Below are 27,435 nucleotides of genomic sequence, written 5' to 3'. Positions count from 1 at the left end.
TTCAAAAACTACACTGAACGACTCGTTTTCCGGGATTTGTGATATCACAAAGATTGACGAATGGGACGAGAACTGGTTGAGCTGCAATAGAGAAGGCAATGAGTGTTATCATTATGTCGGAGACACGCTAGCTTTCCCAAGACAGATGAGTGTAGAGTGGTTACAATCATCCGGGTTTAAATCACGCTCAAATTGATTTGATTTTGACACTGGTGTATTACACTGAAGCTCGCAAGTGGCTCGCACGCGACCAGGCGCTGAGTGCTGTCAATTACAGTACACACTGGCCCAATTTACTAATCATAGCACACACTGGCGCAGCGAACCAATCACAACACAACTTGTATTCCAGAAGGCGGGCCTTCATTTGATACAGGAACTATTGGAGCAGTTCATGCCAGACTGCGCAGAGAGGTATTGTAATAATGTAAAATATGTGAGAAATAATGTGTTTTTTGAGCCTGTTCTAGTACACCCCAAAACAAAATCAAGACTTTGTAAAAGAGCATAATAGGACCCCTTTAATAAACAATAATCAAAATAAGTGTTAAGATGTATCTAACAAGTCAATAAAACCAGTATTTAACTCACCATAGACAGTGAGACTGAATCTCTTGATCACACTGTTGCTCTGTAGTTTATAGAGTCCAGCATGTTCCTCTGTGATGTTTGTGATGATCAGAGATCCAGTCTGTCTGTCCAGCTTCAGTCTGTCTCTGAATCTCTCATCAAGAACATCATCATATACAGTGATGCTGTTTGTCATTACACTGATTACAGCAATTACATTGTTTTCATTTCCAAACCTCCACACAATCAAATGTCCATCCATTATTTCAGTGAGATCAGAGTCTAGAGTGACTGAATCTCCCTCCAGCACTGACACTGACTTCATTGTAATCTTATCAGCAAACACACCTGAAGATTAGAAACACAGATTAAAGATCTCAAATAATTTTGTTGATCAGTTTTGTAAATGTAATGAAGAACAGCAGCACAGACACAGTCTGGGATTCATATTTTCTGGTGTATTATTTTCAGTTAGCTAGTAGCTGGGTCTGTACTAAGAGTGTCCGCATTCTCCAAGCAGGCTCTAGCCCTTGTGGGAAGTCTTGGCCCAGTGGTTAGAGATAATGCTGTGTGTGTGCACTTTGGATGGGTAAATGCAGAGCACAACTTCTGAATATGGGTCACTATACTTGGCTGTATGTCACATCACTTTGTCACTTTGTCTGGGACTGGAGCCACAGGTACATTTGTCCCATCTTAAATCTGATTGTTGCCTTCAGTGCCTCTGGAAGATTAAGGCCTGGTTTCATAGACAGGTTGTAGACTAAGACAGAATTAGGCCATAGCTCAGCTTTTTACATTAGTGTTTTTTTTTTTTTTTTTTTTTTTTTTATAAAGTGCCTTAGAAAATAAGATTACTGGTGTGCATACTGAGACAAAACATAAGATCAATCAGTGCAAGTTTCTTTCAGATGAAACAGCTCAGATTTATATTTCAGTCTGGGAGGCCTTGTCTGTGAAACCAAGTATGAGGTTTACAGGAAGCCAAATACTACAAATCAGATGAAAACACTCCAGCAACACACCTGGACAGAGCCGGTTCATTTATGCTGGACACATAAGCAGCTCATTGTGCTTTCATCACACAACAGAAGCAAAAGAGCAGTGATCCTTTGACACTAATATATGTAGGACATCTTTCAATAAAGCCAGCATGAAATCAAATTGACTTTTTCTTTTTTTTATGGAATATTGAAGTATTTAATATAAAAGGGTTTATATATTTTAAATTCATGTGCCGTCATAAATTTTTATAAAAAAAAAAACTTGTCTTCCCTCTTGCAGCTACGTCTCTCTGATGATGTGTTTACTGGCACGAGGGCGGGGAAACTTGTCACTCACTTGAGATTGTCCAATAGCAAAGCACAACCATCCGATTACCTCCCCATGAACAAAATTAAGCCCCGCCCTAAATTTGTTTTTATTCAAGAAGCAGTTTACCTCGGATGAATGTCAGGAATAGGAAAGAAAAGACACTGGCAACTTTCATTGCATCCCAAACAGAACAGATTTCACACAAAAGGAAGTTGCAGCCTGATGACTTTGTAGTTGCTTAAAATATTTAACGGTGTCATAACATTGCAATGCCTTCATTTTAAAAATAATTCACTTGTTTGTGTCCTTGACATTGACAGATTGACAAATAATCTGCACAGATATATAAAGATGCATATGCAGCTGAATATCAATCTCATATTTCACATACAAATAGTAAATTATATTAACATCTCACATCTACGCAGTAACTTTAACATTACACTCTTAAAAATAAAGGTCCTTTATTAGCATCAATGGTTCCATGAACAACCTTAAACATCCATTGAACCTTTCAAATGCAGTAAAGTGTTACAATTAAAATTGTGTTCAACATGTTTCATTTAAGATCTGTTCACTTGAAAGTTTTCTTGGGTAACCAAAAAGAGTTCTTCAATGAAATCACTGCAAAAACATCATCTTGGAGCAAACATTTTTTTAAGAGTGTAGCATTCATAGATTCTGTACTTTAGTTCACAGTCAAACTGTTTCTCATATAGAGGAAGTTAAATTGTGGAGGTCCTTTCAGTCGCACACTATACTCACAAGAACACACACTCACACTCTTCACCTCTCAAGGCATGCACACACTAACATACATTAACCACAAACATGGAATAATAGAGTGTTATGAAGTAAGAAGTATTCTAATGTACTCCAAGCTCACACACTGAAAACCCTAATAAGTTGACTGAACTAAATTTATTGAGTAAACTTGTTGCCTCAATTTAATTGAGTAATGGAGTCTCCCAAAACTTACATTTTTAAGTTTATTTAACTTGACGGTTTTGTAGACTACCTAAATCTCTCAGAGGTTTAAATGTTGATACTTGATTCATTTGAAGTCACCATTGTGGTGGAAAGTGTTTGGTTTAGTTGGGATCTTGGTCCAGTTACTTCTTGGGTTAATTTGTCTCTTGCTGCTGTATTGGTGTATTTTAAAACGCTGTTTTTGTGGTGAAAAAAGACTAATTTAAATGAGCTCAGGTGTTATTTGATGTTTTTTGTTGGTGAGAAAGTCATCACATAATACGTGTTTGAGATCATAAAATAAGTTTTGTTTGATATTTTTAACAGGCACCAGGAGTAAAATACTTATTTTAAAGATGGACGAAATAAATGCGTTTGAAATAATTTGAGTAAAAGAATCAATCAAGTACTCACACACACAGACTTCTAGATTTAGCATATGCATCACAACAACGGTGACAAACAAAAGAGCTCCATAGCACAAACTCCTCCTTATTTTCCAGCCTTTTTTGTTCTGATTGTCACCATTGATGTGATGCATATCCAAAATCTTGATGTCTGTTTGTGACGACGTGATCGGTTTTCTAAAAGTAAGTACATTGTTTTATCTACAAAGTTTATATCCATAAAAGTATATCCATAGTTGCAGCAATACATTTTATTTTACTATAATTAGTCACCATTACAAGCAAGATATGTGTATGTTAGATCTCAACTCTCTTTGCCACAGTAACAGTGTTTTACAACACACAAGTTACAGCAGCAAGAGACAAGCTTACACCAACAAAGAGCTGATAACACCTGAGCTCTTTTAAACTTTGTCTTTTTTCGCCACAAAAAACAGCATTTTAAAATATACTGTTATAGCAGCAAGAGACAAGCGAACATAAGAAGTATCTGGACCAAGATCCCAACTAAACCAAACATTTTCCACCACAATGGTGACTTCAAATGAATCAAGTATGCACATTTAAACCTCTGTTAATTCTCAATAAGAGCTTCTCTAGATGTCTGACAGAAATAAAGTCACAGAACCTTGTAAGGAGGATATGTGAACGTCTATATCGGATGTACAGAAGACATTTTTTTTTGTTTTTTTTTTTTTTGTTTTTTTTTTACAGTGCAGTATAGGGTTTACTGTATTTTAATAAATATTGAGACAGTTTGTCAAAAGGTCATAGTTTAAATATGCTGTTATTTGTTTTACTTCAGTGTGCTGTCAAAAATAAGAACATCATTTTCAGTTAAATTTACATGTTGAGTTAACTTAAATATATAAGTACACTTGAAATTAGTACCAAGTTAAGTGAACATAATTGTTTAAGTACGTTAAATTAGCATCAAGTTTGGTGAACTGATTGATTTAAGTACAATCTACAAAACCGTCAAGTTAAATAAACTTAAAAATGTAAGTTTTGGGAGACTCCATTACTCAATTAAATTGAGGCAACGAGTTTACTCAATAAATTTAGTTCAGTCAACTTATTAGGGTTTTCTGCAAAACCGTCAAGTTAAATAAACTTAAATATGTAAGTTTTGGGGGACTCCATTACTCAATTAAATTGAGGCAATGAGTTTACTCAATCAATTTAGTTCATTCAACTTATCAGGGTTTTCGATCTAACGAGTTAAGCAGTAACTTTAGCTGCCATGTTCTTTCGCTCAAAGGAAAACGATTGGGCCACTTCATCAAATACTTAAGTTGTCGTTTCAATAATCATCTCAAAATCACGTACCACAAGGATTTAAATTAACATATTTCACCAGTAGAAATCATGCAAAACAACTTTATATCTACATAATTTTAGTCACCGAACATAGTACACGAAGAAAAACTTCCTCTTGAATTGTAGTTCAGCAACCAAACAGACCAAAAGGACGAATTTTGTAATCCACCAATCAGTGCTTTTGTTCTCTTGTTGCTAGGCAGAATTTCTTCCATGGCCAATCACATTAAAGGAAGAACAGAGTGACGTTGAGATTTTCGAAAGGATTACTCATGATTTTGAGCTCACAACACTTGAAATCTTAAGTTTATACATTTTGAAGGTAAATTAGTTAAATTAACTCATATTTTTAAGTGACAGGGCCAAAATGCAAAATTTTAAGTAATGTTTAGTCAACATTACTTGATTTTTTAAGTCAAGGCAACATTAGGGTTTACAGTGCATACTCTATGCTATTTTGTGATATTACACATAATGCAACAATTTCCACTTAAATAATATTTGATATAATTTCACAATTTTGTGTAGTGTAATATTTAGTTCATGCCATTCAAAGACTCATTTAGTTCTATTGTTTCAATTTTCACTATTTTGTTTAGCTCTGTTTTCTTTAGTTTATATAGTGTTAGGTTTCCATGGCTTTTGGTTTTCCCTTCAACTGTGTCTAGTCAGTTGTATTGTGTATTTATAGCCCTATGTTTTGTTCATTAGTTACTTCTTTTACACAAAACTGTTAGGTTGCATAACCTTTGTCTTGGATTATAAGTGTGATAGTGTGATATATAATTTTATCACACTTGGTGAGATGTGTTTAACTGTTAAAAATATAAGCTGCATAATCTTTTCTCAGAACTAGCTTCACTTTTTTCTGAATTTTTGCTGAGTGACTTCATCTACAGAGAGTCATGTTTAGAGGATGAATGTTACAGTGTGAGTTTTTAACAGTTGTGTGTGAGACTCATATATACACCAAAGGTCTGTGCTTCAAAATATCTGCATTAGGTTTTCTGAGATTAGTGCAGAGATTGTGTGCACTGGAAAGGACAGATATATTGATCGTTGAAACCATGATCAGCAATGCAGCAACTGACTGAATCAAGACAGAAACATAATGACATCGTAACTAAAATCAAGGAAACAGCCTAGCGAGCATAAACGTTATATTAGATATTTATTATTATTATTATTATTATTATTATTATTATTATTATTTTACAATCTCTAGTATTTGTACAGGCTTGCATTATTTATTGATTGATAGTGGAATTGAATTCATTAGAGCTCCACAATGATAACATGCCACTGTATAAAAAAATAAAAATATAATAATAATAAATCTGTTCTGTAACTTACCAGCCAGGCTGCAACAGCACAAACAGCAAAAAGCCAATGTGTGAAACATTTTCATTATCACTCTGAAATAGTTTCAGTCAAATGTGAAAGCTTGCAGTAAAGTTGTGTAGAGAACAAGCTGTTAACAAAGTGAACTCTCTGCTGACTTCCTCCGGACTGAAGACTGAAATAGATCATCCCCCATGTGTTCAACAACACTTCCTGTCTAAAACTCACCCAAAGACAGTCAGTAAATAACTGGTAGCTAGGAGAGCCTTTGTTTTATTATTATTATTATTATTATTATTATTATTATTATTATTATTATTATTATTATTTTGACAAAAGCTATTATTCACTACTTACTAAATATTCCTTTTATAAAGTGTATATACAACTCAAAATGTAATATGAACAAAACGAATATGAACATATTCACTGGTAAAGGTGAAGGGGAGTAGCTTGAAGATGTCATGTTTCAAAATCACTTTACATCACCCAACGTTCCTCTGGTGGCAAAACTTCCTTCTTAGGCTTCGGCTATGGCTCTAGGGTTGTTGTGAAGGTAGGGGCGGAGCATAGAGACTATGCCGTTTCTCGTTTGTTACTCTAGAGTAGACCAATTCACTTTATTGAGGCATACTGCCCCCATCTGGAATGGAATGTGGAGTATGACTTGATTTTTTTGCCAGACATGACACATGGCACCTTTAAACGAGACAAGTGTAACATGAACTAAGAACTTTGGTGCCTCTGGTGTAGAGATTATTAAGTGTTATAAATGTGGTCAATTAGGTCATAAAAAGCCAATGTGTTCACAGTAGACAAAAACACTTACTAATATGTGTTATGTGCCTCGAGAGACAGTACCTGAACCTGTTAACCTTCCCGTTCCAAATCCGGTGATAAGAACTGTTGAGTTGAATGGGGAAAATGTCACTGCCTTAATAGATACAGGATGCACGCAAAGCCTAGTAGACTCTGAGCTGGTACCTGAATTATGTGCTAGTAGTGATGCTCCAGTAATAGTGAGATGTGTTGACAGGGAGGAGCAGCAGTATTCTGTCACTGATGTTTATGTGGGTATAGCGGGGCAAACCTATTTGATGAAGATAGGACTTGCATAGAACTTACCATATCCGGTGATTTTAGGTCATGATTTCCATGCTCTGATGGATTTGCTACCTTTTCAGGATACCTGTAATGAATGTAGTTCTGACACAGGCACAAAGCAAGCAGAATGAATGTGATGAGGAGGAAAATCCATTTGTTGATTATGCCTTTCTTTGATTCTGAATTGTCTATGAACCAGTGTAAAGTAAAGAAGTCTAGAAGCGAAAGAAAACAGAAAAAAAAAAAACATAGTGTCGGCTAAAGAACTAAAAGAACCTGAGAAACTGTTGAATGCCGATCAGATTCCCATCCCTGAAGAATTGAGGCAGCTGCAGAAAGAGGATACTGAAATTTCAAAATTGTATTCTCAGATGGTTGAGGCGGGGGGAAAGGGTCGAATGTATTCAAGTTTCAAGGAAGATCTTTTTGTGTAATGAATGACTTTCTGTATCATAAAACGGGAGATCAGTTGCAAGTGGTATTACCCGTTAGTGTACGTAATACAGTGATGATGTTGGGGCATTCGATTCCATGGGCAGGACATTTGGGGAGGCGGAAGACACATTCTAGAATTTGTAAGCATTTTTACTGGTTGGGTATGTCTAAGGACATCGCTGAGTTTTATAAAGCTTGCCCTGAGTGCCAATATAGCGAAATTCTCAAACCCCATGAAGTACCGTTAATTCCCTTAACAGTCATTGATATTCCCTTTCAGCGGCTGGGAATGTACATTGAAGGTCCGCTGGAATGAAGTAAGACCGGCTATAAGTATATGTTAGAAATTTGTGACTATGCAATGCAGCTTCCAGAAGTATTTCCATAAAAAAAAAATCAAAGCTAGAGCTATCGCTTCCTGTCTGGTCCAATTCTTTTCAAGATTAGGTATTCCAAAAGAAATACTGACCGATAGAGGAACGAATTTCACGTCTCAACTTCAGCAATTATGTGATCCAGAGTTGTTTAAAAATCAGCCAGTCTACACAACACTGATAAAGCATAGAATTGTGCTTAAAGGAAATGCTCAGCTGAAACGAATGAGTTACCACATCCCTGAATGATTGCTGACTGCTTTTGAAAATGAGGTAAAATTGATGCAACAAATGGATATAGTAGAACCATCAAAGAGTGAATTGTGTAATCCCGTGGTATTGGTGCCAAAGAAAGATAATACCCTCAGGTTTTGTATTGATTTTCATTATTTAAATTCTGTCTCTAAATTCGATTCATATCCTATGCCTCGTATCGAGGAGTTAATAGAAAAACTGGGCAAGGCTAAATTTATCAGAACCATCAATTTAAGTAAAGGGTATTGGTAGGTGACTGGATTTGGAGTCACGAGAGTTGACTGCTTTCCGTACACCAAGGGGGCTAATGCATTTTTTGGGTGTTACCATTTGGGCTGCACAGAGCACCCCCGCCTTTTCAAAGACTGATGGATACCGTATTGGATGGTTCAGGAGAATTTGTGGTGGCTTACTTAGATGATGTTGTGATATTTAGTACCTCGTGGGAGAATCATCTTCACCATCTTCAAACAGTCTTCCAACGAATTAAAGATGCCGGTTTAACCATTAACCCCACATAATGTTCCTTAGTTAGAAACCGAGACGTAGTATTTGAGGTATACATTGGGGAATAGAGTAATAGAGCCCATACAAGTGCAGAAAGTATGGGCAATTCAATCTTGTCCACTTCCAGCTACAAGAAACAAATTAGCTAATTTCTTAGTTTGGTCGACTGGTATCGAAAATTGATTCCCCTTTTCTCGACCATTGCGACACCGTTAATGGATTTAATTAAAAAGATGAGTCACAACAAAGTGCAATGGACAGTACCTGCAGAAAAAGCATTCCTTGAGTTAAAAGCGGTGCTGAGCAATGAACCTATTTTTCCAGTCATTTGTACTTCAAACAGATGCGTCTGAATTAGGTTTAGGAGTGGTTCTGATGCAGGAAGAGAGTTGAGGAAAGCATCCTGTGGTGTATTTGAGTCGGAAATTATTTCCCAGAGAAACTACAGTAGGTGTTCTGTGGTGGAGAAAGAATGTTTAGTTTTGAAATGGGCACTTGATATTGTTTGCCGTGATTTTGTTATCGAAACAGATCATAATGCTCTGAAATGGTTGAATACAATGAAAGATACAAATTCTCGCTTGACGCGATGGTTTTTGTCTAAACAACCCTTCTGCTTTACAGTGAAGCATCGTCTGGGGCTAGAAAATATAGCAGCCAATTTTCTTTCTTGCTCACCATGCGAGAGTGCATAGGTGGGGGGGAAATGTGATGGCTAAGGCCACACTTAATAATTGGGCTAGTTTATTTCAATTATTTTAGATGCCTTTTTTATTTCATTTCTTTATAGGATAAATTTATTTTGTTTAAGGCATTAATTGTTTGTGTGTTTGTTTATAAATTTCTATGCATTTATTTTGTCTCTTTTAATATTATTTAACCAAAACATTTTGTGTTAGTTGTCTCTTATGTGTGCACTGAAGATCAAAGAGCGACATAAATATTCATTAATAGAGTGCACGCTAGTGATTGAATAAAAACCACAACTAGACAAGATATGGGTTGATATTTTATTTAATTGTTTGAATGATTGAGTATCTTAACCGTGGATCTGCCGGGATCTATGACTGCAGCATGGAACAAAGGTTTGTAATTAAAAGAACGCAGCATTTCCTGATGTCCTTTATATCCTTTTCTAGGAATTATGGGAAATGTAGTTTTGGGTACCATAAGGGTTTGGACTCTTTGTTCAGTTTAATGTGTTATTATTGAGGGCATTCTTCCCAGTTTATTTTATCATTGCTTTATGGTGAATGGAATTTCATGTTTATAGAGTTTATTTGTATATATAATACATTTCTTTTTTCATTTAGGTTTGATGTACTGAATTGAGTCCCCCGGCAATTCTACAATGGTTTGATCTGTTTTGTTAAAAGGATGTGATTTTTCTATGGCTGAGTCAGTTCTGGTGATGGATCCCTTGAGAAACATCTGAGGCCCAGAACTCAGTAGTGTGCTGGTCTTATTTATCAGTTAGTTTTCTTTCTTTTCTTTTGTTTTTTTCACATTTTTTTCTTGCACCATTGTGATCAGTACATGAGTGTGGCAGTTAATAAAATGTAATTTGAAAATTCTATGAATGCCTCTTGAAAATTTTATGGAAGAACCCTGACAGTGCTGATGAGAGATTCAGAGACAGACTGAAGCTGGACAATCAGACTGGAACTCTGACCATCACAAACATTAGAAACACAGACTCTAGACTTTATGAGGTTGACACATAGACTGTAAACAAAACAAAAAAAAATTGACGTGTCTCCACTTCCTTCCACTATAGAAAACTGAAGCCAAAACAGGCCAGAATAGCCGCTGTCATCTTGTGAAAATTATGTTATTCCTGTCCCAATTATAAAGCAATATATCAGAAGAGAATTTTTGTGGCAATTCCATTCCCAAATGATTGTAGACTGACAATGAAGTGTCAGTTGTTGTGAGGATCTGTAAGATGGCAGGCTAATGCTGTTGGTATTTGCTTAAAAAGCAGTAGAGAAGAACTTAGTGTGTGTGCAAACTGACTCCACCTGTGAAGTGATTGAATGTACTGTTGGTTGATGCATTCTGCTGAGTAAATGCAATTTTGAACAGATCTCATGCCTCCTCAAGTTATTACACACGCACACACACATACAGATGCTGGTCATATAATTAGAATATCATCAAAAAGTTATTTCACTAATTCCATTCAAAAAGTGAAACTTGTATATTACATTCATTCATTACACACGGACTGATATATTTCAAATGCTTATTTCTTTTAATTTTGATGATTATAACTGATAACTAAGGAAAATCCTAAATTCAGTATCTCAGAAAATTAGAATATTACTTAAGACAAATACAAAGAAAGGATTTTTAGAAATCTTGGCCAACTGAAAAGTATGAACATGAAAAGTATGAGCATGTACAGCACTTAATTCTTAGTTGGGGGCTCCTTTTGGCTGAATTACTGCAGCAATGCGCTGTGGCATGGAGTTGATCAGTCTGTGGCACTGCTCAGGTGTTATGAGAGCCCAGATTGCTCTGATAGAGGCCTTCAGCTCTTCTGCGTTCTTGGGTCTGGCATATCGCATCTTCCTCTTCACAATACCCCATAGATTTTCTATGGGGTTAAGGTCAGGCGAGTTTGCTGGCCAATTAAGAACAGGGATACCATGGTCCTTAAACCAGGTACTGGTAGCTTTGGCACTGTGTGCAGGTGCCAAGTCCTGTTGGAAAATGAAATCTGCATCTCAATAAAGTTGGTCAGCAGCAGGAAGCATGAAGTGCTCTAAAACTTCCTGGTATACGGCTGTCTTGACCTTGGACCTCAGAAAACACAGTGGACCAACACCAGCAGATGACATGGCACCCCAAACCATCACTGATTGTTGAAACTTTACACTGGACCTCAAGCAACGTGAATTGTGTCCCTCTCCTCTCTTCCTCCAGACTTTAGGACCCTGATTTCCAAAGGAAATGCAATATTTACTTTTATCAGAGAACATAACTTTGGACCACTCAGCAGCAGTCCAGTCCTTTTTGAAGTGAGACGCTTCTGATGCTGTCTGTTGTTCAAGAGTGGCTTGACAGAAGGAATGCGACAGCTGAAACCCATGTCTTACATACGTCTGTGTGTAGTGGTTCTTGAAGCACTGACTCCAGCTGCAGTCCACTCTTTGTGAATCTCCCCCACATTTTTGAATGGGTTTTGTTTCACAATCCTCTCCAGGGTGCAGTTATCCCTATTGCTTGTACACTTTTTTTCTAGCACATCTTTTCCTTCCCTTCGCCTCTCTGTTAATGTGCTTGGACACAGAGCTCTGTGAACAGCCAGCCTCTTTTGCAATGACCTTTTGTATCTTGCCCTCCTTGTGCAAGGTGTCAATGGTCGTCTTTTGGACAACTGTCAAGTCAGCCATCTTCCCCATGATTCTGTAGCCTACAGAACTAGACTGAGAGACCATTTAAAGGCCTTTGCAGTTGTTTTGAGTTAATTAGCTGATTAGAGTGTGGCACCAGGTGTCTTCAATATTGAACCTTTTCACAATATTCTAATTTTCTGAGATACCAAATTTGGGATTTTCCTTAGTTGTCAGTTATAATCATCAAAATTAAAAGAAGTAAACATTTGAAATATATCAGTCTGTGTGTAATGAATGAATATAATATATGTTTAATATAAGTTTCACTTTTTGAATGGAATTAGTGAAATAAATCAACTTTTTGATGATATTCTAATTATATGACCAGCACCTGTATATACATTACAACCCAATACTACTATTGCTGCTTTCAACAGGCCAACCTCAGACCACATGTGAGCAGCAGGTATTTAGCATCTATACACTTTCACTGCTCAGGTGTAAGCAGGTCCAACACAGGACCATTAATACTAACTGATCTGGTGATTCCTTTGCAATAATAATCTAAGGCCTGGTTTCACAAACAGGGTTTATTTTAAGACAGGACTAGACCTTAGTTAAATTAAGATATTAAGATTAAATTAAGATGCCTTAGAAGTAAACATTACAGGCGTGCATCTTACATTTACATATATTTACATTTAATCATTTAGCAGACACTTTTATCCAAAGCAGCTTACAAATGAGGATATTTTGACATATTGACACATGACAATGGCATCTTGACACAGAGCAATGACACTGACATATATTAAGATCTGTCAGAGCAAGATATTTTAAGTTGAGACAGCTCAAAAATGCATTTTAGTCTGCGACTATCTTAAGGCTTGTCTGTGAAACCGGGGGTAAGTGTTTTCTCACAGATGGTGTGTTCTATTGATGTTAATCAGCATTAAACATACTCAAGCTTGTAAACCTGAAATTCTCAAAAGGAAAGTGAGCTTGTGCTGTTTGTGATGATAAACACGAGCTGGTGTTTATTCACTCTAGAAGTGCACAATGGAATCTGCTTTTCCTTTTTCTCTTTCTTCTTATTTCTATTTAAAATAAAGTATATAATGTTGTGATTCATCTTGGAAGCTGAACAGGACAGATATCTTATACTTACTGAACAAAAATTGCTCTTTCTCTGTTGTGATATTGATTCTTAATGGCCACATACATGAGTTACTTTTTAAAATACTGCTTAACTATTTAATACTGGGGTATCTGCATGAGAAAAAATAAGCATAGTTTTATTTCTTTTATTTTTCTTTTATTTTTTATTGGAAGTTTAAGTCCTATATGATTCATAGATGTAGATATCAGTTCAGCAGGTGGTTTTCAGTTTAAGGTGCTTTATTGGCATGACAAATATTTCTACTTTTGTATTTCCAAATCATGTGCTATATTGCAGCATACAATTAATACAGTGCAAACTAAAAAAAAAAAAAAAAAAAAGTGCAATGAAACAAAACATATAATAAAATGAATAGTGTAACTGACAACGTCATAAAAAGGATGTCATATACAGCAGGGCTGGGCAACTCGGCCCTTTTTTTTCATGCAGAGTTCAGCTCCAACCCTAATCAAAAAACACCTGCGTGTAGATTTCTAGTTATCTTGAAGACATTATTAGGTGCAGGTGAACTAATTTATCACTAATTTTTATTCAGGACCGACATTGCCCAGCCCTGGTCTACAGATTCAAATTTTGAAGAATAAACATTGTTTTGGCCACCAGATGGCCTCAGTGACATCATATTGAAAGGATTTCAGTTCAGAAGAGAGTATTGATAAGCAAAGCTTCCTTTTACAGTCACTAAACAAATAGACCACACATTTTCATCTTTACTGAATACAACTCCAAGACATCACACAATATTTATATTATATTATATTATCTGTTCTGTTTTCTTCTTTTAAACTACAGAAGATCTGACGTCATTGACCAGAAGAACAACAGCTGCCGCTGCAGCCACGCCCATCAGAGCAGCGACGACCAATCGGATCACAGCTTCAGTAGAATCGCAACAGCGGTGAACTTCTGAAGAAAAAAAGAGCAATGACAAAAGGGAGCTTTTTTTAGCATCTCTGTCAGGAACTCAAAATAATAATAATAAAAAAACAAATATTGGCAAAAGATATCTTCAAAAACCCAGATCTACTTGGATTGGAATAATTGCATACGTTTCATTTTTAGGTTAAATATTTCTTTAATATATTTCTGGCATCTTTAAAGTTATCAGGCTGGTAAAAACAAAACAAACAAACAAACAACAACAACAACAACCACACAAAAAAAAAAAAAAAAAAAAAAAAACTATATAAAGCTAAAATATCACCACTGACATACCAGCATATGTCTGACAGAGTTCAGTGATGTTAAGATGTTCACATTTTGATGATGATGATGATGATGAGTTTGGAAGAGGCAGAGGAGCTGGAAAATAGAAAATATGAATAAATCAGAATAAAGTGTTTATTATGACACACATTGATGAGGTCAATACTTATACTGATAGGCTACTGAAAGCCTTGAACAACTGAGCGATCATCTAAATCAGTGCTGCAGGTTCTTAGAGGCCCAACACAGTTTCACACATTTTGCATGTCTATTTAATCAAGTCAAGTCAAGTCATCTTTATTTATATAGCGCTTTAAACAAAAACAGATTGCGTCAAAGCAACTGAACAACATTAATTAGGAAAACAGTGTGTCAATAATACAAAATGATAGTTAAAGGCAGTTCATCATTGAATTCAGTGATGTCATCATGCAGCTCAGTTCAGTTTAAATGGTATCTGTGCAATAATTTGCAATCAAGTCAACGATATCGCTGTAAATGAAGTGTCCCCAACTAAGCAAGCCAGAGGTGACAGCGGCAAGGAACCGAAACTCCATCGGTGACAGAATGGAGAAAAAAACCTTGGGAGAAACCAGGCTCAGTTGGGGGGCCAGTTCTCCTCTGACCAGACGAAACCAGTAGTTCAATTCCAGGCTGCGGCAAAGTCAGATTGTGCAGAAGAATCATCTGTTTCCTGTGGTCTTGTCCTGGTGTTCGTCTGAGACAAGGTCTTTACAGGGGATCTGTATCTGGGGCTCTAGTTGTCCTGGTCTCCACTGTCTTTCAGGGATGTAGAGGTCCTTTCAATCACTCCTGATTCAGGTGGAGGATGGAGAACAAGGGAAATGAGGAAGCATCAATTTCAGTATTGAGAAGCACCAATGGCTTATCACCATCACTCAAGAATTTTTTTTAAAATAAAATAAAAATGTGAGCAGTGTATATATTAAAATTATGACTGGAAATTAGATTGTGTGTGTGAATGCGGCCCAAGCCAACAAGTATGATAACTGCTGTGACATGGTCACTCTCTTTCAACATTTGCTTACATGTTGAAATAATTTACTAATTTTAATGAAAATAATTTAAATGTTCAAATCCAGAACTTTAAAAGATGTAGTAAATGTGAATGTGAAACTTATAACTCACCTTGGACATTGAGACTGAATCTCTGACGCACACTGTTGATCTGTAGTTTATAGAGTCCAGCATCTTCAGGTGTGATGTTTGTGATGGTCAGAGATCCAGTTTGATGATCCAGCTTCAGTCTGTCTCTGAATCTCTCATCAAGAACATCATCATATACAGTGATGGTGCCAGCCATTACATTGATTTCAGCTATTAAAGTGTTTTCAGATCCAAACCTCCACAGAATCACATCACCATCCATCATTTCATTAAAACCAGAGTCTAGAGTGACTGAATCTCCCTCCGTCACTGACACTGACTTCATTCCATCTGCATCAACACCAAATACACCTAGAATACATGGAGTTTGTCACAATTTAAGGGTTAATAACTGTATTTACATAAAATAGCTGGTTCAGAATGAGAAATTAAGATCAAACAGAACAGCAGAATGATGAGCGAATGGTTTACATTAAGAATACGATCATAACTTACCAAACAGATGCCACAAGCAGAGCAAAATAAACAGGTGAACCATTGTCAAATAATAGTGCTTTATTTGAACACTGGTAAATAAACATGTGAGTCTTAGACTGTGATATTAATAGTGTTGCGTGTGAATTCTTCCCCACAAGATTTGATCCCCACCCATCAAATGCATTACTCATGCACATGTTGGTTGAACATAATCATCTACCTTCTATTAAGTGTTACACTGTCCTTATGTTATCCTTTAACACAAGTTGTTACTTTTAAGTGCACTTTCAATTATTAAATAGATTTTTGTCACTCTTGTCTGTGGTCTGTGAGTTCAGTTCATTCCATTTATTAGTCTCCTTGTCATTTGTCTCCATAGTTTCTGATCTGGTTTCTTTTCTGTTCACCTTTTTAAAGATTAGTTCCTGTGTATTAATACCACGTTTCATTCAGTTATTGGTCCATTATCAGTAGGTTGGTTTGTGTTTTCTTTTTTTATCCGCAACTGAAACATCTCCTTTGCCTGTGACACTTGTCACAGTTCAGAGTGGTGGCTAGTGAAGGTTTTGTAATGCTGTTCTCTTGCTACCATCAACCGATCACACAAGCCACATGCTTCTAAACCACAGCAGGTTTAAAAAAAAACTGAAACTCAGCTTCTGAAGAGCCACACACTCAAGTGGAACACATTAATGTTATACTCTGCTCTGAGGCCCTGTGTAGATGTCACAGAATACAATTTAAGTTCACAGACAATGTGTAATAAAAACACATATTTGTCATTTCTCAAATGCATGGCAAAAACAGACGCATAAATAAAAATTATATTCATACTGAGCTAAAACATATAGCTAAAGTGGCTCAGTGGGCAGATATCTGAGGCTGCCAAGAACATCCCTGGTCTCACACACTATCAGAAAAAAGGGTCCGTATTGGTACCTTATTTACAGTACGTTCACGTTAGTACCTGAAAGGTACAAAGATGTAAATTTGGGAAAGATACCATGCCAATTACAGCTTTTGCGGGTTTTTTTTTTTCTTTTCTTTTTTTTCAGAGTGTGTGAGAGCAGGGATGGTTCTGCTGTGACAGTCATACAGGGATTATTCAGTTATGTTTTTGTTTTTGGGTTAATATGATTACCCACACTAATTCAAATGCATTCAATTCTCCATGCTGAATGCACTAGTGATGTTGGTGGTAGTACAAAATAAAGGTCACTTTTTTCTTTTCTTTGGACTCATTATTTATATGTTATATATTATTTCCTGCATTCAGTTCCTGCTTCCTTTGCTGCCTTGGTCTCTGATTATGGCCTAGTTTGCCACAGTAAGCCTATGTTCCTCACCTTTTACTAGTTCAGTTCTCATTATATCAGAGTATTTATGGCAGAGGTTCTCTCTGGGAGTTGTCTGTTCTTGTATTAAAGGGGTCATATGATGCTATTTAAATTTCTCCTTTCTCTTTGGAGTGTTACAAGCTCTTGGCGCATAAAGAAGATCTGTAAAGTTGCAAAGACTAAAGTCTCAAATCCAAAGAGATATTCTTTATAAAAGTTAAGACTCTCCACATCCTCCTAAAACACCTTGTTTAAACACACCCCACGTTTACGTCACAAAGTGAGAAGATTTGCATAACATCGCCCAGATGTTTACACAAAGAAAGAAGGCGTAACTTTTATTCTCGTTGTAGTATTGTTGTTGCTGCCATGTTGTGGAGACACTGTTTCGTTGTAAAAGGGAAACTACTTTGTTTGGCCTTCCAAAAGAGGTTGATATCCGCTTCATCATGTCTAGAGCTGATCTATGCTGGTCACTAAGGAAATACGTAAACTTCACGCTGTGGATCGCCGGATCAGCTTTCATCGTGTATGAGCAGAGTCCAGCCCGGGGTCATCACATGTGGTTCTACCCCGCCGGCCGCTCCTTTCGTCGAATGGCCGGCGAGACCATTCTCAATCCACCGGCCGCTGCACACTCAAGCCCGCCATGTGTGACGCTGTGTGACGCATTTTATGGAGGACTGTTTCCTGAACCAGTAGCCTACAATGTGTCTGTGCTCAAAGGCTGTTTCTATAAAGCTGGGAAATGACAACTTTGCAAGGACAGTCTGGTGCTTCTGACTCACAGCCTGTAAGTACATTTTTATATTTAAAGAATTTGACACTGATGATTCAAATGTGAGTTTTGAGCAGTGTAGAGTAGCGCTTGTTGTTTGTCGTTTCTCGGATCACAAATCCAGACAAGGGGGAACAGACTTTGACACAACACCTGTGCCTTTGTGTGTGCACAACTGAAGAGCATCAGCGAGTATAGTACTGTTTTCACGCTCATTTGACTGAATTACTGCGATTGAATAAATGCACTTCTTGTCAAGAAAAAAAAAGAGACCAAATTAGCAGTTATGTGTGGGGTGGCCAAACCCAGGCTCCGCCCCTGCGTTAACTGTGTTAAAGGGGTCATATGATGCAACTAAAAAGAACATTATTTTGTGTATTTGGTGTAATGAAACGTGTTTATGCAGTAAAAAAAAATATATAAAAAATTAAAAATAAAAACATTATTTTCCACATACTGTACATTATTGTTTCTCCTCTATGCCCGCCTTTTGAAACGCATTGATTTTCACAAGGCTCATCACTCTGAAAAGCGAGGTGTGCTCTGATTGGCCAGCTATCCAGTGCATTGTGATTGGCTGAATGCCTCAAGCGTGTGATGGAAATGTTACGCCCCTTAACATATTGTGATGCCTTGTCAGCCGGAGCAATGAGACATAAACATAAAACCCATTATAAACGTGGAAACGCTGGACTCCGCTTCGTCCACAGTGAAAGCTGATCCGGCGATCCACGGTGCAAAGTTGATGTATTTCCTAAGCGATCAACACGGATCAGCTCCAGACATGATGAAGCGGATATCGTCCTCTTTTGGAAGGCCAAACTAAGTTGTATTGCTTTCACAACCAAACACACAGCATCTATACGACATGGTGGCGGCAGCAACAACAATACTACTACGAGAATAAAAAGGTACGCCTTCTTTCTTTGCGTGAACATTTGGACGGTGCTATGCAAATCTTCCCACATAGTAACATAAAGATGTGGGGGCGTGTTAGAACAAGCCGTTTTAGGAGGGTGTGGCTGACTTAACTTTTAAAAATAATGTCTCTTTGGATTTAAGAGTTTAGTCTTTGCAACTTTACAGATCTTCTTTATTCACCAAGAGCTTGTAAAAAAAAAGAATGAAACTGCAAACACTCCTTTAAATAATTTTTATGCATTAAACTAAACTAAAATAAATAAATAAATCACCTGTGTTAACATGCTAATTTTGACAGCACTATTTCTGACTAATTTAGCTTTGTGTGGAATCAAAAAAAAAAAAAAAAAAAAAAAAAAAAAGTTTTGTGAGGCTTGGAATGACAATTAGAATTTTGTAAAAAAAAAAAAATCGAATGTAACATTAAAAGGATAAATAACACAGATTTATTTTCACAGCCACCTTTGCTCATATTTACCAAGGGTGCCAATATTAGTGGGCGGTACTGTATGTGCACCTGTCCATGTTTGCATGGTATTGTAATGAACCAGTCCACTGAAGGCGAGTTTGAGATTAACAAAGACTTGACCAGACTTGACAAGGCATGAAAAGACTCACTGACAGCAGATTACATCATCAATACATGACAAAGAACAACAGGAACATGAGGGCTATTTGTATCAAACACTAAGGATCACATGACAAAAATCAACCAATGAACAAACTGACCTGAAAACCACATGACAGGACAATAACCAATGAGGAACAAGACAAATGACTGGAACAACTAATCACAACATGACACATACACAGGGCAGAAATACATGAGGGTAGTGTGTTCAAAAGACCAGGTACTTCGGTACCAAGTCGGTAATAAAAAAATGAAAATGTCAGGGTACCAGGTTTCTTTAAGTACCAGTGGTACAGAGTACCCGGTCAACTCAGTTCTTGACGCATACAACGCTATGATTTCTGCGAAGCAGAAAACGCAGACTGAATCTCAAAATCAGCACTGTAAAAAATGTACTGTAGAATTTACAGGATTTTACTGGCAAAAAAGTTGCCATTAAAATCCTGTAAAAATTATGTTAATTGCTGTAAAATGGATTACAGGAAATTACTGCAAAGCAAATTACAGTTAATGCCGTACATTAGGACATGACTTTATATTATTCAAATAGTCTAAATAAATACAAGACGATAACACGGGTCAAATAACTTTCTTTATTATTGAAAGTTTGTGTCCAAAGCATAGTGTATGTGAAATACAGTATTTTGTAGTATTTTTTGTAGTAACATTGAATTTAACTTGTAGTTTATTTTACAGCAATATTTTGTGATTTCACTAAAGTATATTATTTACCTGGCAAAAACGTTGCCAATAAAGTCCTGTAAATATATTTTACAGCAACATTTTGTAATTTCACTAAAATACAGTATTTCCCTGGCAAAAAAGTTGCCAATAAAATCCTGTAAATATATTTTACAACTATATTTTGTAATTTCACTAAAGTACAGTATTTACCTGCCAAAAGTTGCCAATAAAATCCTGTAAATACCCCTAAATACAATATGATGTTGTAATAATATAACAACGAAACTGCTTTAAAGAATATTTTTAACAGTAAACTATAAAATATGTATATAAATGCATTATCATGAGCTCTATCTTAATACATTTACAAATGAATAAAGTCAATGATGTTGCAAGTATTTATTAAAACTGGCAGAAAGACATTGCAAGGCTTTTACTGGTAAAATAAAAATGTCAGTCTTTCAACAGTTAAAATCCTATCATAAAAATAACATAGCATCACAAATAACTACAAATACATGTTTAAAAAATAAGCCATACTCAGAGTAGAACATTAACTTTCTATAAAAATGAAGGTCAATCAACAGAATTTGTATAATTTTTGTAAAAAAAAAATGTTTTAAAGGAAATTATTAAAATAAAATGCTGGAATCAACATGAAATCACAAATTCTGTTGTTTGAGCTTATGTTCTATTAAATTAAGAATATTAAAAAGTCTCGCGTTTCGATGCTTCCTCAGTCTCTTTTTTTTTTTTTTCCTGTTTTTTTAATCAGGCTAACTTGTCCAGTCGGGGATATAAAGATATATTTCACTTATTATAGTAAGGCGTCTGGTCAATATGGGACAGTTGAACACATATAAACAAATTAAATTTCACATATTTTGCTGTTTATTTCGACAGATAGTTGTTACTATGACAATCATTCGCATTGGGCTTTATGATAAAAGTTAGGTAAACACTACTTTAAATCCTCTCAATAAGAAAATGTAAATTCCAAAAATCAAAAATTTAACACTCTGAGTGTGGATTATATAAACACTAAAGCAGTGTTAAAAGTAACACTGAAGCAGAGTTGAAGTTAATGAGATAATTAAGAAGTTAACTGAGTTATGATTGAGCATTATTGAAGACACCTGATGTTAATGTGGTGGGAAAGCCCTTTACCTTCCCTTATTATGTGGATCGTAAGCCAATTGGCTGTCACCATGGGGATATAAAGTGCGATAGACCTGCGCTTTAGGTCAACTTCATTTGTTAATGTCACTGACGCACCGCAAACACTTTACTGTGGCTGCTTCCAGCATCAGGTGTGGACATTAGAGAGGTAAGAACGCTTGGTGACTTTTAAAAGTGGTTTTAACTTTTAGTAACTAATTGTCCTGGGTTGCGTGTGTCTTTCTTGCACCTTAGTACAAGTAGCCCAGAGTGCAGTCTGGACGATGGGGCGGGGCGACACGTTTGGGCGGAGCGACACGTGTCGCCCCGCCCACCTCGGCGGTTATTGGTTTATGATTAAGATGAGCTTATTGGTGTACAGATGAGTGACGATTTTACAGTTTATTGGTATAGAGAATTATGACGCTGTGAGCAGGATTGGAATGTGGAAGTAGACCATAGATATACATAATAAAGGCTTTATTATGTATATCTATGAAGACACTCAGATGAACAAACTTTTAATATAAATTAAAGAGTGAATATAAATGTTGTGTTTTTGCATTTATTTTTGCGTTTCTACAACATCCCGTATAAATACAAAGAGTTTTGGATTATGACGAACAGAATAGAAATAAATGGTCTACTCCCTCAACGGCTGTAGACGCTACCTCGACATTACTCGCTGGATTTTGAAAATGACACGGCAATATTATGTGAAGTATGGTTATGTAGATAGTCAGTACCTTGATTTATATATTCAGAAGTGCACTACTGAAAACCTTATTAATCCTGAATTTATTTAGCTACTTGCTTCTAAATAAAAACATAATACATTTAATCACCCCTTTAAACGCTTTATAAAATCATTGGTAATTGAAATATTACACCAAATTGTCACAACTAAATTAAGAATTCATTATGAGCAATGCATAGCAAATGATGTTATCATCAAATATGAGAAACCTTAAAGAATGATAGACTGATGTAAATGACTGAAACCTGTTGTCATGCACGTGTTTGCCATAGCTTTTTTATTAAAACATTATACACTGCAAAGTTTAACTTTAAATGACATCAATTAATACATCAAAACCAGTTGATCTCAGTTCAACTATTTCCCTTCAATGAACTTAACACACAAATGTGTTTCATGCCGAGAAAAAAAAAAAAAAAAAAAAAAAAAAAACAGTCCTTGGAACAAAATCCTGTGTATATAAAAACCCAGAAGATCACCACGCCGGTCTCTTCCCTGTACCCTGGGGGGTTAAACTTGAAAAGGGCTCTGCACTGCAAGCATTCCCTGATGCTGTACATCCATCTGAACTCGTTCCGGTCAGGAGACAGGAGTACAATTCTTCCAGTTGGCCACAACTTATAGTGTAAAGACAAAATACATGAAATATAATAACAGCCTTCTACTACAAAATTCAATTGGAGAATGAGCATTAAACGGGGAAATCTTACTCTCTAGCCAGGCAAAGTGTGCCGCTTTCCGAAAAACTTCTTGAGTGAGCACATCCCTAAACCATCTGCAAACCAGAGAAAGTGTCAAATATGGACAGTCACCCGCCGACAAAATAACTTACCTGAGGATTTCCAGTGGAAGCTGTTGAATCAAAAACATACATAGGTTTATTTATACATGTATATAAAAGTTATTAAACATTATATAAACACTGAATACAGACAACCTTGCTTTAAACAAACTCTATAGACTGTTGTCACAACTGCATACTCATTATTTTATAATACCACTAATAAAATGTTAATATATAGAGTACTGTGCAGAAGTATTAGGCATGTTAGTATTTTCACATTGAAAAAAAAAACTGTTTTAAGCCAATTATTTATATATTTTGCAGTAGTGTGTCAGTAGGATATATTAGTTTACATTTCCACACATTCATTTTGCCATTAATTGTAATAATCCAGTGAGATATTTGTATATATTTTAATGCATGATCCACATGAAGATCTTTTACATTGAATATAAATATTTCTGTCTTATATGGTGAACAAAATCCACATGAGATTGCAAACAGAAGTTATTTAAAAAACTCGCTGCTGTCTGAAAATGAATTAAGCTGAAATGTTTTTAAATGTCTTTGATGCTGATGTTTACTGATAGCTGTATATTAAATAATCCACAGTGCTGACCAATATAGTACTTGTACATAATACCAATTTCACATCTGAACAACTATGTAGCTGTAATAACTAAAACACCTCTGCATGTACACACATATGTAATTATTAGTTCTTAATGAATGTATGTGCACAATAACCTGCTTTGCTGGACTCTGCCTGAAGACATGGTGAATGGTGAAGTTCCTCCCCTCAGTGGTTGAGCTCTAAAAGAACAAATGTCAAGAGGTAGGTTTATTGCTAGATATAGTACAGAGTTATGTTTCATGTAGCAACATTCAAACAGCTACATACATTTGCTGAGTGAAGCTGTCCAGGAGAACAGAACACCACCACCTCCTGATCATGTCATCCTGAAAAATAATAATAATAATAATATACACACAATAATCATGCATGTCTGTTCAAATAACTTGACAAATGTAATGGCATACCTCTGTAAAATCAAACCTAAGAACTAAAGCCATGTACAGAGTGTACTGTTACAATCCACAAAGAACAATAAAAGAGCAATTTATAACAATTATTAACATCAATTATTCAAATTGAACGTACCATGGATAAATAAATGATCGAACATCGCATTTAATATTATAAGATATTTACACAACCACTTTTACTCACCTCATGCAATCAACGTGAAATAGCGTTATTACTCTGCTGCTGCAGTTGCCACCGTTCTGTTTGTTTCAACGCAAACTGCCCCCTGCTGGCTCGGAGCAAAATGTCAAAGGCGGGGAAAACAAATATGGGCGGGGCGACACGTGTCGAAGTGTCATCCCGCCCCAACCTCCAGACTGCACTCTGGGGTTACTCCCTTAGTAAGTTCCTCATTGTCATTTCCCCTCGTAAAGTGCGAGTCAGCTGTTCCGTTTCTTGTGTGGACACTGCTGCTGTGACTACCGTTGCTGGGTGTGTGCGCTACTGATTATGCACGCACCATATTCATCATTGGTAGGTCTAACCGGCGTTTACTAAGTTCGGGTGAGGCTCTATAAGTAATATTAAATGGTAACATTCTATTTTATTCCAGGTGCTCGCCCGGAAATGTTGAGCATACGCTGATTGCTTGATCGCCATTGCCTCTCATGTGATTCAAATCGCTGGATTAGTTTCTCCTGCAGATCTCGCACTGCTGCGACTGCTAGTTGGGCGCGTTTCACGTCCTGCCCACGGATAGCCTTGCTGTTTTGTTTTTGATAACATTGCTGTTTTGTGTTGATCTTTGTTTTTTTTTTCTATTTTTGTATTTTCCTAGTTTGTATTTTGTTTTGCTGCTTAGTTAATTGTAACTTGATTGAGTTCGGTTTGGTTTATTTTTCCGTAACCTAAAATCCATTGTCTTTTGTATTTATTTTTGTTTAAATTAGTTGTTTGATTTATGATTTGTAATTTTGGGGCAACTAGGCCTTGTACATTTCACTTCCAGTTTTGTTAATTCTTATTTTGGGTTTTGTTTAATTTAAATCAATATAAGGCAATCCAGCACCTTAATTATTCTGTGTGCATTTTAGTGACTCGTATTAAGATTGCTCTGTTCTTGTGCCGCAGGATCTGGGTGCCGGAGGCAGGCTCTATTCCCTTCTAAGCGGTGGTGGTGTGTTGTTCACAGTGTGCCGTGTCCATCTGTGGAGTGTGGTGTGCGTGTGTTTGCGTGCACTGGTGAAAGGAATGATTTCTCTGCTATAGGCAGCCTAATCTCTGATAGCCTGACCCTGCTGGTAAGCCCCAGTTAGCTGGTGTTTCTGTGACCTTTTCAGTGTCAAACCCTTATGATGAGCTGTGATTGGCTGAGGCCTGATATTTTTTAACGAGTGTTTTAAAATGATTGTGTAACTTAAAGTCAGCTGTTTTGTATCGTCACCCATGTCTCTGAGCGATTATTGATGAACGAACTTGCGTGTCCTTTAAGAGACACTAAATTCTCTGGGTGTAACTCTGAGTGGCGTAGTTGGCAAATTATCCTTCAAATGCACCTCCGGGTTGCCACATTCATGGCGTAGTCGGCAGGGTTTATCTTAATATTTTGGCATATTTTAGACATGGGTACATTTTGAGGTTTGTTAATAGTTTTTTTTTTTTTTTCAGTTTTTTTTTTTTTTTTTTTTGTTTGAACAGGGCAGCAGTGTTTCCATGGGTGGGTTATCCTCCTTTGTAATATTCCTGTGAGAATTTAGTAAGTTCGTTTTATCTCTTTTGATAAGATGGAGGCTGAATTGCAAGAAATGAGAGAACTGGTGGCTCAACTGAAAGCTGATAATGTGAGGCTGCAGCAGGCTCAGGTGGCCGTTGAGCTGCTGCTGCTAGCACCGCTGCAGTACCACCAGTAATCCCTCAGTTATCTGTTGCCAGCACCTCTGCGCCCGAAAAGTTTGTTTTTGCACCCCGAGACTGTAGATGTCCAAAATTTAATGGTAAAACCGGTATGGGTATTGACGAGTGGGTAGAGGAGGCAAAAATCTGTATGAGGATACGCCATTTGTCTAATGCAGATCAAGCATTTTTCTTATTTGACCAGCTAGAGGGAGAGGCTCGTGAGGAAGTTCGTTATCATCCTGAGATTGAGCGTGGGGACCCTGATAAAATTATTTTAGCCTTGCGTGAACTATATGGCTGCTCTCAGTCTTACGTGGCTTTACAGGAAGCCTTTTTTTCCAGAAGGCAACTCGAAGGGGAAACCCTATTAGAGTTTTCCCTTGCTTTGATGGGCCTTCTGGAGAGGGTCAAATGTCGCTCCCCTAATGTAATTTCCAATGGTGAGATTTTGTTGAGGGACCAGTTTGTAGAATATGTGACTGATAGTTCATTACGGTGTGAGCTTAAACAACTGGTCTGTTGTCAACCCACCTCTACATTGCTTTAAGTTAGAGGTGAGGCAATCAGGTGGGAACGAGAAGGAATGCCTGGCGGGGCGAGAGGGCGTAGTCATTCTATGCCACTAGCTTATGGCGTTCAGTATGGTGTGCGGGGTGGGCCTGCTGCGGGGCCTGAGAGTTCACCACAGCAGTCAGAGCTGGGTGAGCTGCGGGATTTATTAAAAAAACAACATCGGCAGTTAGACTAGTTTACCTAAAGTTTCGCCAGTTTTCAGACTCCTTATGTACGGGGTCGATCTCCTCGTTCCGGTCCTGTGATCTGTAGACGTTGTCAACGACCCGGACATTTTGCAAGGATTGTGATGGGGAATGACTTTCCCCGCGTCCTATGTCACCATCAACGGGCGCCAATATGACTGGAAATGGGCAGTCTCGTAATCTACAATTGTCGGAAACTAGTCCCCGCCGGGCTGTCGCGTCACTACCCGATTGGGGAAATAATTGGCTCCAATAATTTAGCTTTTCCTCGCTCATTGTCTCATCTAATGTCATCTTGTCCACATCTTGTTGTTTGTATGGGAGGAGTATCAGTACCGTGTTTAGTGGATACCGGTTCCATGGTATCCACAATTAGAGAAAGTTGCTTTTTGCAGCATTTCGAACCTTGGGGTCAGGATTGCCTTAAATCTTGTCAATGGTTGCAGCTAATGGGCTTACGATCCCATATGTTGGTTACCTGGAGCTTGACGTCAAGCATTGTGACTGGGAAGTTTCAGGATATGGTGTGTTGGTTGTCCGAGACCCTCCCGGCGGTATGTGTAGAGATGTTCCTGGGGTGCTGGGGATGAACTTACTAGGCCGTTGTTATCAGGATCTGTTTGGACAGCATGGCATAGCCCTTTTTGAATTGCCTATCGTTGTGCAGTCTCCGAGTGTTTTACAAACATTACAACATTGTCAACGAGTGAGTACTAAGAGTTGTTCAGATCTTGCAGGAAATGTATGGGTACGGGGACGTCGGACGTGTCGAATCC

General features: G+C 37.1%; 1 protein-coding gene and 1 long non-coding RNA gene across 3 annotated transcripts in view; both read right to left on the bottom strand.

Moving 5' to 3' along the window:
- The window catches only part of LOC127987105 (SLAM family member 9-like), a 64,146-nt gene extending 58,066 nt beyond the window's left edge, over positions 1-6,080 (bottom strand). For both annotated transcript variants that reach the window (XM_052589399.1, XM_052589400.1), the window contains exons 1-2: positions 5,934-6,080; positions 592-918 (exon numbers count right to left, since the gene is read on the bottom strand). In XM_052589399.1, coding sequence (XP_052445359.1) covers positions 592-918; positions 5,934-5,988 — 382 coding nt within the window. In that variant the 5' untranslated portion in view covers positions 5,989-6,080. The remainder of the gene's footprint in view (positions 1-591; positions 919-5,933) is intronic.
- Positions 6,081-22,442: 16,362 nt separating this feature from the next.
- Positions 22,443-26,248, bottom strand: LOC127988189 (uncharacterized). The gene is made up of 5 exons (XR_008161565.1): positions 24,210-26,248; positions 23,880-23,938; positions 23,726-23,791; positions 22,905-23,046; positions 22,443-22,811 (listed from the first exon to the last, which is right to left on the bottom strand). It is a non-coding gene; the product is annotated as an uncharacterized LOC127988189 (long non-coding RNA).
- Between the last annotated feature and the right edge of the window lie 1,187 nt (positions 26,249-27,435).

The sequence above is a fragment of the Carassius gibelio genome, chromosome B22 (genome assembly GCF_023724105.1).
Source record: "Carassius gibelio isolate Cgi1373 ecotype wild population from Czech Republic chromosome B22, carGib1.2-hapl.c, whole genome shotgun sequence".
NCBI classification, from domain to species: Eukaryota; Metazoa; Chordata; class Actinopteri; order Cypriniformes; family Cyprinidae; genus Carassius; species Carassius gibelio.
Note: the sequence above shows the minus strand (reverse complement) of the source record. Positions and strands in the feature narration are given on the sequence as shown.